At 42.4% G+C, this 12,567-nt stretch overlaps 1 protein-coding gene across 3 annotated transcripts in view; it reads left to right on the top strand.

Annotated features, from left to right (window-relative positions):
* The window catches only part of CTNNBIP1 (catenin beta interacting protein 1), a 39,077-nt gene extending 28,257 nt beyond the window's left edge, over positions 1-10,820 (top strand). For 2 of the 3 annotated variants that reach the window (XM_090024118.1, XM_090024119.1), the window contains one exon: positions 8,612-10,819. In XM_090024118.1, the coding sequence (XP_089880244.1) occupies positions 8,612-8,670 (59 nt within the window). In that variant the 3' untranslated portion in view covers positions 8,671-10,819. Of the gene's footprint in view, positions 1-8,611 lie in introns of all 3 variants that reach the window. The other variant, XM_090024120.1, reaches the window with a different exon arrangement.
* Positions 10,821-12,567: the final 1,747 nt, after the last annotated feature.

Below are 12,567 nucleotides of genomic sequence, written 5' to 3'. Positions count from 1 at the left end.
CCCCTTTGCCAGATGGAAGCCCCTGCTCCATTCTTTGGAAATATCTGTAGCAGTACACAAGCACAGATTTCTCTGTAGCTGCTTAATTAGCAGGCTTGCTGTCGTGTGGGTTTCATTTAGCTCTGTAGCTGGGGGTCATTGAAAGTGACTTCTGCAAACATTGTGCTCTGTTGATTGTGGGTCCAGGACGGGTTTTTTCTGAGTTGTTTTTCTGCCCAGATTTTCTGCTGCAAGTATCTTCAGACACTGTAATGCTTCCTAAGTGGATTTTGGACGGCGGAAGAAATGACAGGATCCACTCCAACTGAGCACATGGCAACCCTTCCTATTCAGGAAAGACGGTGTGCTGTCTTTCAGCAAAGTAGTTTTCATTTTTCAATTCTCTCTCCAAAAGCTCTCAAAGTTCAGGTAACGAGTATGTGTTACGCTTGATGAAAACAATACAAAGTAGGCTTGAGAGAGTTATCTAGATGCTGTGTGCGCTGTTGCATCCGCACCCAAAACTGAGGACGGTCCACTCCAAAATCACATTTGTGACATGAGAAAAATGGAAGGCCCCTGAAAGCATCTGGTGATTCTGATCCTTCTCTCTCTCTCTCATTTAGGCTGCCATAGACAGCTTCTTCCTAGTAACACAAAGTTATTTATTGTCTTTGCTTCACTTCTCTAAGCAAAAAATGGAGATAGTTGTCCATCTTTTTGTAAAGCACTTTGATCATTCTTGATTTGGAAATGGAGGTTTACACCAATTTTTAACTGACTTTCATGAATGCAACAGCACTTTCCAAAGTTGTAACTTGAAAAAGTGGAATAAGTAACCAGGAAAATGTACTTTTTAAGCTTTATTTTAAATTGAGAATGAGTCAGCAGAGCAAGCTAGTTCTCCTCGGATAGAATGACATGGGTAGAGAACTTTCTTTTCCAATCTTTGTAGTGCTCAATCATAGAAACTAGCCAAGTAGGAAAGAGCCCAGATAATAGTACTGTATTTCCTTTGTCCTCAAAAATCAGTTAGTGAAGAAAGCTATTGGATTAGGCTGGCACAATTTGCCTTTGGAAACCCATGTTGCATTTTATCCTGTTTTCTATGAAGGTAAAGACTTGAAAGTAGATAGATTTCCATCAAAATCTGTTCTGAACCTTTGCAAGGTTGCTCAGGTCAGGCTAATGGATCCTGTGGTGGTTTGGATTGCATTTTTTCCCACTTTTGAAATACAGGCCCAACATTTGCTATTCTTCAGTCGCAAGGTAACACCCGCATGTGATTAGCTTATCCTCCTCCGCATGTTCCTGTTCCCTCAGAATTCAGGAATGGAGATTAGCCAGGAAACGCTCCCCCCTCCTGTGATTTGTGTGCACCGAGCTATCACACTGAGCCATGTGGAACTGGCTCAGTTGTAATTAGTACCGAAAAACAGTGGAGTAATGAAAAAGATGCTCTGATTTCCTGCATCTAATTACCAAGAGCAAAGCTTTCACATTTAACAGAAGTGCAAACCCAATTACTCTAAAACAATACTACTTTCAAGTTACGAAGTCAAGTTCTCAGGAGGTAGGTAAATGCTACAGTGAAGGTTGCCTGTGATTAGACCCTTTTAAGTGTACATGTGCCCAAAGGCATGCATACACGCACATGCACACACGTGTGTGTATAATTATGTGAAGGTCTTTAATTTCATGAGCGCACGTTATTTTTCTGTAGGACTCCGTCATTCAGTGCATAGAACAGGCAAAGCGCAAAGGGCATTTATTCAGTAAAATTTTCTTCTCAATGTGTGACCTTGTGACTTCTTTACCGTGTACAGTTCAGTCTTTGCTCTGAAGGTAGATTTTCCTCTTGCGTGGTCCTCCTGCCTGTCGAATCAGAGTTCTCCCCCAACAATTCGTGTATTTTCTTAACAGTGTGGGAATGCTTGTCCAACCAGTCTCAATTTCCACTTCAACACCCTGATCAGTCTCGTTTGTTCTCCAGTCCTGGTCATCTTGCTTCCCTTGGCTTCTTGGCCTAACCAGTTCTAGCTCTCCTTCCAGATCCTGGTTCTTTGGCAAAACTCTGCCTCCCTGTCTCATGTAGCCCTTCATCCACATCTAGTCTTAAGCCTCATCCCCTGGATTCCCCTGGTACCTTGTCCCAGTATATTCTCTGAGCTCTTCTCTGCAGTGTCCCAAGTCTGGCACTTGTCCTCCCTCCATTTGAATCAGACTGCTTCCTCTTCTGCATTCTTTGGGTGCTAAGAGGCGAGTCATGGAGAATACAAGAGACGGGTCCCTAGTCTGTTCTGCACCAGGTATCAGACCCAAGTACTGCTTTGCTCCTCTAGCTCTGAGATGGAGACAAGTGGGTTCAGTCATCACTCTTGTGGGGGTGATGTCTTGTGTAGTCTGGTCCGCACTAGTAGGTGAGTGTCAAGCTCGCTCAATGAATATGCAGTTTAATTTTAGCAGCCTCTCTTGAGCACATGCCTGTTGTATATTCCAAAGGCTGGTACTTGGGTGATTTTTCATGGGTATAGGTAAAGACACATTCTTGACATACTTTCTTTCCAAATTTCCTCCTCTAGCAGAGAGGAGCACTGACACTTTCTAAAGAAAAAGTTGCTAGCAGTTTAACACGGACATTGTTTTACTCTAGTCTTGTTTTTGTCCTTGTTCTGGGAAACTCCCATTGCTATTTTTTGGGGAGCTAGGGGGCAAACAAATAAAATGAAGGTAGCCATGACATGGGGAAAAAAGAATTTCAAAAGGTGAAAAGTCTGGCAGCGTGCTATAAGTAACCGTATACGGGTCTTAAAATGGAAAATGTTGGGTAACTATCTTGGCTGGACTGGTAACCTGCTTTTCAAGTGTATTGATAGTGTAATGATTGATAAGACATTGTTGGTACTTGGTAGAGTGTTTGGAAGCCTTTAGATAAGACCAAGTGCTTGTTGTCATCTTTGGGGAAACTGAAGCACAGAGGTGGAGAAACTAGGCCAGTAGTCAGGTCAGTGGTATCCTTCTCTCTTGAATTGCAGGCCCTTGCAGTAAGCACTGATATGCTGCCTCCGGACACAAGAATATAAGCTTCATCAAAATGACTGGGTATTCAGGGATTTTTGACACTACTGCAAGAGGTATTCTTTTGTTAAAATAACGTAGCTTATAGTTTCCTCAGTATCTGATTTTTCCCATTTATTCCAATGATGAACTACATTTCCTGCGCCCAGTCTCCATTCCAGTGTAATGGCAGGTTAACAAAAACTCACATTTAAAGATGCTGAAGTTATGCCAGATGGTTCCAAAAACCGTTTTGAATATTTGTGTGGTTTTTGGTGGGGTGTTTTTTATTTTATTTTTTTTACAGTAGCTGTTTGGAACAAGAACTGGCAAATTCTGAACATGCTATTCAGAGAGAACTGTTTTGACTGAGGAAGCAAAAATCATCTGCAAAACTCCAAGCGTCCTCTGTATAGCTGGAGCTATTAATTGGTTCTGTCGTGCTTTTCAGACTGCTGTACCTTGGCCGCAGTAAGCCGTGCGTGGACACAGCACAGAAAGCCAGAATGGTTTTGGTTGTAGACAGAGAGACATCAGTGGAAGGATTTAGGGGACAGTAGAATTATCTTGGATTAAATCTCTCCTCTTTTTTTTTTTTTTTTTTTTACATAAAACATGCCAGGAGAATTTTTTTTTAGCAAGATCTTTAAGAAGGGAGAGGGAAGAGAAACCACCAACATCTGTTAAGTAACCCGGCTCATCTGCTGTGCGTGGTGTGATGTCATCTGTGATTTTGCTGTTGCTAGGAGACCTTTACTTCTCTGGAATTGCATAGCAAGAGCATCTCTAGTTTAAAGAGGGGTGAACAATTAGAGAAATGGCAGAGCTGAGGCATATTGCCTTGTCTTGCAACCCATGTCTGACTAAATTGGATACCCCGTGAGGGAATTTGTCATCTTCTGTTTATTAGAACACTTACTAGTCCAATTCTTTTCTTTTTGGGAGGCTAACAGTCTTTTAAATTATGTACCTGCCTTTTAAAAAGCAAACCTGGCAGCTCTGTTTGAATTAAGAGACTAGTGCACATATATGTCTTGAGCAGAGGAAGAGCAACTTGTCGTTGAGATCAAAAACTGAAAGACTGCAGGACTTCCTAAAGCGCTTCAGCAAAATTAAAAACAAAATCACGGTTCAGCCCTAACTTTTACCTTTAACAAAACCTTGGCTGTAGTGATCTAGTTTGGGATGATCCTGCTTTGAGTAGGGGGCTGGACAAGGTGACCTTCTGAGGTCTCTTCCAAGCCTAATTTTCTATGATTCTTGTGCAGTAGTATAAGACATATAATTGAACTTCATAAGAAGCACTTCAGTGTTGGATTACATTATCAGCAGAGACTGTAGTATAGTTTAAGCAGTGACATGGAGTCTGGACTCCAGTTTTCTCAAATTTAATCACTGCTTTTGTGCACGACGGAAAATTGGGATAAAAGTACTTACCCAGTTTTGAGGCACTGGAGTTTGCTTCATGCATCTGCTTTCTGTATCTTCATACCGACAGAAAACCAGTTTGAGTACCTGGCTGAACAAGATCACTTTGGGTACCCCACGTCCCATACTGCAGTTTTCCTAGCTGAAATGCATCCCGAGTGCACTTGTATTCTCATCCCAAGACTTCAGCTAATATCCCTTGTGCATTTTGTCTCTCTAATCCTTTTAAAACTGCTTTTCTTAACATAAAATGTTTTTGGGAGCCAGAAATCGGCTTTCGGGGGCTTGATAGCTGTCCTGTCTCCTGACACCAGGATAAAGAACGAATTAAACCAGACCGTTGGAATGTAAAATGTTGCCTGGCGATTAAGTTTCTGCAGCAGGGGTGGGGAGGAGTGGGAGCCGAGACAGCTGAATTTCTTAGACATTGCTTGTTTTCTGTTGCATGTATTACCAGCCAAAGCTGCTCAAAGTTGAACCATCTCGGAGTAGGAGATTCTGATGTGGGATGTGTGTTGTGCAGAGGCCACTCATGCTATTCTGATGCGTGCCTTCCTGAAATGCAGTGCTTTGGTTTGGATCGGTCTTCAGTAGAGGAACATGCGATAAATTAGTACTTTTTTGGAAGAGGGGAAAGGGGAAACAGGGATGCTGGAGGGAGAAATGAGGGGAAGGGAATGGAGGGGGCAGAGTGTCATTAAGATGGTTGAGCTCAAACTCTCTCCCCTGTTGTCTAATTTTTTAGTAGAGGCTTTGAAGGTAACAGTTAGCTCATACATACTTAATTGGTTCATAAAGGCCAGCAAAGATCTTGTGTGGTATCTGTTATACTTAAATAGTTAGGATCAGCTTAATGGTTGGCCAGATATCAAAAATAGTATAGAGTTTACACATACATAATTTAAAAAAAAATTGTCATTTTGATAAATGGTGCTACAGGATCCACAGATGAAAGAAAGCTTTTGCTTTCATTTCCTCTCTAGGGCCTGGAAGTTCTCTAACAAGTTATGAATATTAGTCAGCCCTAAAGCATTTTTAGCTCTTGTCTAGACTAAAGAGATTTCTTTACAACACTGCCTTATGACTCGCCCATGTTGTCTCTTGTTCCCCCATGTCCTGAAGAGATTTTACTTAAGGGGCACCTTATGCTCCTCTCTGAACATAAAGAAGTCCAGAAAGCGACTGATTCCTTAATATCCCAAAAGGAAATGTCCTTTGAAGAATTAACATGTTCAAAATGAAATATTTTATGTGGTCCTAGATGGATCATGAATTACATTAAATATTGAATCATCTGGCCCTAGTTGAAAGCGCAACCAAGCCAGTAGCATATTAAAAAGGCTGTTTGTATCCTAAGTACAGGGGTTCTCAACCCCCCACTTGTGGACCACATCTAGGGCACAGGGGCATGTGATCATGCCTGTGGGGCTCCCCAGACGTCTGAAAATAGGTCAGGGAGGATTGGTGGCAATTTATGCTGCCACCACTGCTCCACTTCCAAATTTCCAAGCCCCATGGGCTAAATAACACGGCCCTGTGCATGAAATCCTGCCAGCATGCAGGGAGTCAGGGCTGGGGCAGGGGGCCCATATCTGGTGCAGGGCTGAGGCCACGATGGTGATATGGTGTGTGGACCGGGAATCCAGCACGCCACGTGTGGTGACATCTTACCTGGTGCATACAGGACTTGATCTGGACCCACAGGCTAATCCTGCATCATGCATCTGGCAAAAGGTTGGGCACCACTGGCGTAAGTATAATGAATGGGATAGGTCTGCGTTCAGTTTCTAGGAAGCATGATTTTTGGTCATTATCCTAGGCAATCGGCCCTACAGCTGAAAGACTAATAATTAAATGTATCATGGAAATTGAACTACTATTTGGGAAAATTGCATCCTCAACTTCTGTAAGAAGCATGTTGCAAGAGCAGAGGGAGATTCTTACGCTCTCGCAACCAACTATGTCTGTTTGGTGGGTTAGAGAGACCTCCGGTTTCAGAGGGAAGGTTCGGTCCTGCTTTGGTCCCTGTTAATGAACTCGTCTCTTACGGTGCGTAGCAGTCTCCCAGATCAGGGTTTTCAAAGCTAACTAGAAGATACAGAGGAAGGCACTGTCAAAAGCATAAGCTGTTTCCTGTTTTCTCACCTTACCAGGTGAGATTTCAGTGATTCCTGAATTTTGGATCAGCTTTCCCAAGCACCATTTGCATTGTCAGTGGCTTCTCTTCCATGATAGATCACAGATGTGGTCTGAGATCGCCTGGTGTGGGCGCTCATCAGCCTATGTTGGGCTCAGCATCTGGAATCTAGCAGAGGCAAGGCATCGTCTCAGGGTGGTGTTCCCTGCTGGGAATAGGCCAGCTGCTTGTCCCGAACAGTGTGCCAACTTCACAGACTCTCCCATGGCTTAAGCACCCTCTCACAGGGTCCCAAGGTTGTGAGCGGCCCTAGTTTTATCCTTTCTTGAGCATGCAGTAATTGTAACATATTCCACACATGTTTTGGCTAATGGCTTTGAAACTCTCTCTTGCTTTTTAACCTCATGCAGGGAGGAGACACCTGCACATATTTTGCTGCTTAAATTTCCTCATTGCTCTGGACAGGTGCTGAGTTTTCTGGAACTGTCCAGGATCCTTCTGTACGGTTCATTATTTGACATCTGGAACTCGGAGACTTTTCAGCTGAGCTTGCCTGGCTGGTTCTTAACTAACCCAGCCTTTATTTTTTCTCTTCTCCTGCCGTGGATTGCTTGCATGACACTGTGAGGCTTCCACCCGTGTGAATCTCTTTAACCCCCTTCTTTTTCATGTTTGTTCTGCTGGGGAAATTTCCACTTCTCACTTCAGCAGGTCCCTAACGAGAACTTTGGTTCAGCTCTTTCACCACACAGGCAGCCTCCTTAGCATTGAGTTTTCGAGTCAAGGCACACTCATTGAAGTTAAATATTCTCCATTGTTTATAATCTGGGGATATGCTAAAGATCCTGTTAGGCAAAGCAGATGCACGTTGACATTGGAGCGTTTCATGTTACAGCGGTTCTCATAGTAACAACCATATAGGAATTCTGGTTGACATCATGAAATTTTCAAGTCATACATAGGTTTCTCCAATCATCACCATGTGTTGCCTCCATTTATGTTTCCTAATATAAGTAGTCTCACTCACAGGAAATGAGATACTGACAGCTGCTTATGGAGCAAAATGCTTACTGGATTTGTTCACTTGGCCAGCAGAAAGAACATCTGCAGCCGATTCCAGCAGAAAGAGATCTGCAGAATTTAAATCTGGGACCATGCGGTAGAAGAGGAAGGGTAGGGTGGCAGTAGATCTGGGTTCTACTCTTTGCCCTGCCGGAGTTTGAAGTTTTTGGGTGCAAGACTGACAAAAGTCACCTACTTTTTGCAGTGTTTCAGTTTTGCCATTGTTGAAATCGGGACAATATTTTCTTTCCTTCCACATATGCTGAGGCTTAAACTAATGCTTAGCAAGCACTTTGCATTTATTGTGTGCAGAAAATCAAAGTTTTATTATAACACATGCTCACATTACATCCCTGGACAATGAAAAGTCTCTAACAGGAATAACAAAAGTGTGAACCCCTACCATGAAGACAGCTCTTTTTAAGAATAAAAAAGCACAGGCAGTACAAAATAGTCAAATATTGCTTTAAAGGGAAAGTATGACACAGGTCAGTACATCTGTATTGAACAGTCCCTTTCATACTTTCAGAAGCTTCGGTAAGACCTTTTTGCAGTGCACAAAGCTGAAGGATGATGAGCTCAGCAAAGGAAAGTCTGCAAGTCCCAGTGTTGCCAATTCCATCTTTTTGGTGGCTTTTTTTTTCCTTGAAGCCCCGGTTCCTGAAGGTTTGAAACGGGAGAATCTTAACTTTTACCTAAGCAACACCGTTCCCTATGGCAGAGCTTTAAAAGCTGAAACGTAAATGTTCCAACACCAGACGGCAAATGAAAAGAACAAAAAATGTATTTCTTTAAAAATCCTCCTTAATATGAAGACTTTTGGCCTTCAGAAGTCATCTAATTTGATATATATTTTTTGTGCTAAGGGTTGAAAATACTGAAGTTGAATCCAATACCTGTTCTTTAAATGAAATAATCTTGGCTCCCATTTCTTATACGTGCTTGCAGGTGCTGAGGACGTGGTGATGGCATTTTCCAGATCAGAGACGGAAGACAGAAGGCAGTAACTTCAGGCATCTGAACAACACAGAGGTGGAGAGGGCAATGAGATTCCCGAAGATAAAGGAGAGAATGGCTGAGCATTATCAAGTTCCTTTGCCCACCCCTAATTTTCCATGGTAGCCCTTCTCCTCCTTTTCCTTATTATTTTGCTTCCCTTTGCCCGACCCTCTGAACATCTCTCACAGCCATCTGTTCTGGTATGCTGTTGTTACTCAGCTGGGCTGTGTTCATCAAGGATGAATCAAGAGGTGCATTTACAATTGGCTCAAAGGGATAAGACTGTTTGTGATTGGCTAAAGGAAGACAACTTGTAAACTTGACCAATGGAAACCTTTAATTTTATTTCTGGTTTTATTTTATACTTTTAAAGAAGTTATTTTCAAGATCTGGTGCTTATTTAGGTCATTGTTTGTGAATTTTAAGGGGGTTTGATTGGCTGTGTAGAACTGGAAACAAATTGTGATTGGCTGATAATGCAAATGCTTTCTCTTGATTGGCTTTTAAGGTATTCTGCCGATATCAAATTTTTCATTGCAGAAAGCTGATGTTTTGGTGTATTGGTTATTACTTTACATTTATTGACTTAGGAGGAAAGAGACAAATGTGCTTTGCAATATTTATTATACATGTGCACACACGTGCTTTGCTTTTTTGATTGGCTTAAGAACAGTGTTTTTAATTTTCTGTTGGCTGCAGTGTTTCCCTTGCAATCAGTTTTTCCATATGCATCTGCTCTATGGCCTCTAGCTCTTTTTTGGAGCATGTGTCGAAAGCATATTGACTTTAATAACTCTACCTGTCTCAGCTGGAATGTAGAGAGATCAGCAGCCCTGCTTCTGCTTCCCTATGGGCTGTGCAATGAACTCCTGCTGACAAACTGGGTATTCAGGTGGCTTTTCCCTTTGCTTCTGACAGAGGAGCAGTAGATAGTTTGCAGGAATTGCAAGAATATGAGATCTATGGCTCTGACATTAATTGCCAAATTTGTATAGAGTTATAAATGAGTTGTTTAAAATAGTACATATAGCTCTACTTTAACCCTTTAATTGCTGCACAGGATTTGGTTCTCCAGTGAGGGAACTTTAACAACCATAAACTTGAATTCATATTGCATGAAAATGTAACAAACTAAGATCTGTATCACCTGCAATATCATATACCCTATGCCTCTAATACCTGCAACGATTCAGTTACTGCATTAATGGACCCAGTTGTGAATGTAGAGGTGATGCTTGCAGGTGCACATATCCTGAGTGAAAGGAGAGGGCCTTAAACAAAAACCTGCCGAGGAATTCTGAAAGGTGCACTGACTCTTCAGGAATCTATACACAGAATATTAAAATCCTGAAGCTCCTAGTGCTGCTGCTTAAAACCCAGCACTTCCTTCTCTATTTATGTGCAGTGAATTTTTACAATACTTATACCCCTTGCTGTGGGTTGCACTGATTTTTTTTAAATATTTCAAACCCTATTTAAAACAGAAATCCATTCATGAGTTCCCAGTTCCTTTCACACGGTTAACTATTTGGAGTAACAGCTCAGGATCTTGGCTGTGACAACATGACTGTTCTCTGGCAAGAAATGTCAAAGTTGCAGATGCTATTACAAACTTGGCGAATAAGAGAAACCAATGGATTATGTGTGAGAGAAGAGGGGACTCGTAAGCATGGGTGAATTATTTTGAACAAATAAACGTTATGGGAAAAACTGTAATTCTGTCTGTTAAAATGATCCTTTTGATTTACTGCAGCTTTGTGAAGTTTCACTGTAAAAGTTAATTTTGTGCCCCATTTATTTGGGTTGGATGAGATTTCCCTTTATTGAACCAATACCAGCAGTGAAACCAATTGATTCTTAAAATTTGAACCGTTTGCCTAAGAGGCATTCTAATTTAACTTTGGTGCAAAGGGGCAGCCCTTAAAGGGTTAATTTAAGGGGGTACATGTGTTTCTGGCTGCTAGCTGGAATGAATGGGCTGGATTGTGGTGGCCTGTCATTATCAAGCTAACATGCATACTCCATGTGTATCTATGGCATTTCTGAGCTGTTATATCTTTTTAAGAAGAAAAGTGAAGTGTTTCTGTGGTTTAATCTTTTGACTAAAAATGTAACTGTTGGGGAAAATACAGTTTTTAATAGCTACTCTTGTTTCTTATTGATTTTTTTTTTTTTTAATACACATAAAATGTGGTTATCTTATTGAGTTGTTGTATTGGTAACTCAGCAATATGCAAATTATTCACCTTTTTCTTTGAAGAGGTTTCCATGTAAAGACCAAACTTTGAAGGCTTAAGTAATATGGTTACTAAGAGAAGGACCTCTGAAGCCAAGATGCTGTTAACAGGGTATTGTGGAATTCAGAAATCTCATCAAATGTCTTCACTTCCAGTGATTTCTGCTGTCTTTTGCTTTGTATACTCAACCCAAGTAGCCTGACATCCCTATATCTCTCTTCCTGGTGTTTCTTACATTAAAACAGGGCCAGAGGATCTGTGATAAATAATTGATGTGCGTGCTGGGGAGAGAAGAGTAGTTCTCTGGAACAGGCAATTTGGACAGAAGAAGGTTTCTAAAGTGTTTGTGTTGTCCTCTTCCTCACCCTGAAAACCTCTTCTAATGCTGGGGCCTAGGGATGGAACAGTGGAAAGCAGAAGAAACCAGCTTGCAGCAAAGCAAGGGGGGCTGACTTGGTCGGCCTAGGTAACGCTTTCTCTAGCTTGGCATTCAGTTTAGTCTTTTACCGGAGACACTTGCTGTGTAGAAGAGTGTAGGGTGTAGAAAAGAGAGAGAAGGGTGTAGAAGAGGCCCTTCACTGCTAACACTTGCTGATGAAGATGAGGGTTGTACCGGCTCGAAGCAGGGAGTGCAGCTTTATCTTGAAAGACATCATTCAAGTGTAACAGAGGCAAAGCCAGAGTGTCCATCAGACATATCTGAGGCATCCTAGAAGGTGGCAGCAGGGGTCTAGACATCACATTCCCCCTCGTTCAGATCAGAAATCCTTGGGCAATCTCTGTGAGCAAGGACCTCTTCTATGCCCCCCTGATCCACTTTGGTTTATCCTTGAGAAGCTCATCACGTATCCAGGGGCAGCACCAGCCTCTTCCAGGAGGGGTGGCTGAGGTGGGCTAGACAGAAAATTGGCGGGGGACTGCGCTATACATCTTCTGGCCAAACATACTTATTCAGCTGGGCCAGGAGCGCTGCTGCAGGAGGGAGCAGAGTGTGCTCAGTTGCACAGGGCAGGTGGTGGCCTGGGTACCAAGGTGGGGGTCTTGGACAGGGGTGGTTATAGGGGGCTAAGGTGAATTTTAGGGAGGCTGTTGCCCCCCCCCCCCAGCTGCCCCTTAGCACCACCCCTGCATGTATCCCAGCCATTTAAGCTTGATTTTACCCAGCTAAGAGGGAAATGGATTGACATGTGCAGTCAGTGGCAGTTCCAGAGTCTGGCTGAGGCTGAAGGACAACCTTGCAGAGAAGCAGGTTCTGCCTTTCTCTCATTACAGACCTCAGTTGTTGCTTTTTGAATATTTCCAGATTAATCTTCTAGATTTGTCTTTGATCTCTTCAAATGATTGTGGCACCAGGCCCCGCAGAAACTGGCAGTGCTGTGTAACAACCGTCTCTGGAACTGCTGTCTCCCGTGTGTGTGGCAGGGGTGTGTATGATCTAGTATCTGAAATCATGCACTTTTTTTCATTCTGGCTTCTACCGCAATTTCACTGGGCACCTGTAAGCAAATGTATGAAGTACCTCTTCCTCACTTTTATCATCTAAGTGGTATATTAAAAACTATCCAGAGATGTTGCAACGCCCCTCACATAACGCATTTTATGCATTGAATTTATACAACAAATGGAGCTGAAGTCTCTCACTTGATAGCCTATATCTTTCTTAGCTTC

This window comes from Crocodylus siamensis, chromosome 12, assembly GCF_052110815.1.
Source record: "Crocodylus siamensis isolate JL-2025a chromosome 12, ASM5211081v1, whole genome shotgun sequence".
In the NCBI taxonomy this organism is placed as follows: Eukaryota; Metazoa; Chordata; order Crocodylia; family Crocodylidae; genus Crocodylus; species Crocodylus siamensis.
The sequence above is the reverse complement of the archived record's forward strand: the minus strand, read 5'-3'. Positions and strand labels throughout refer to the sequence as shown.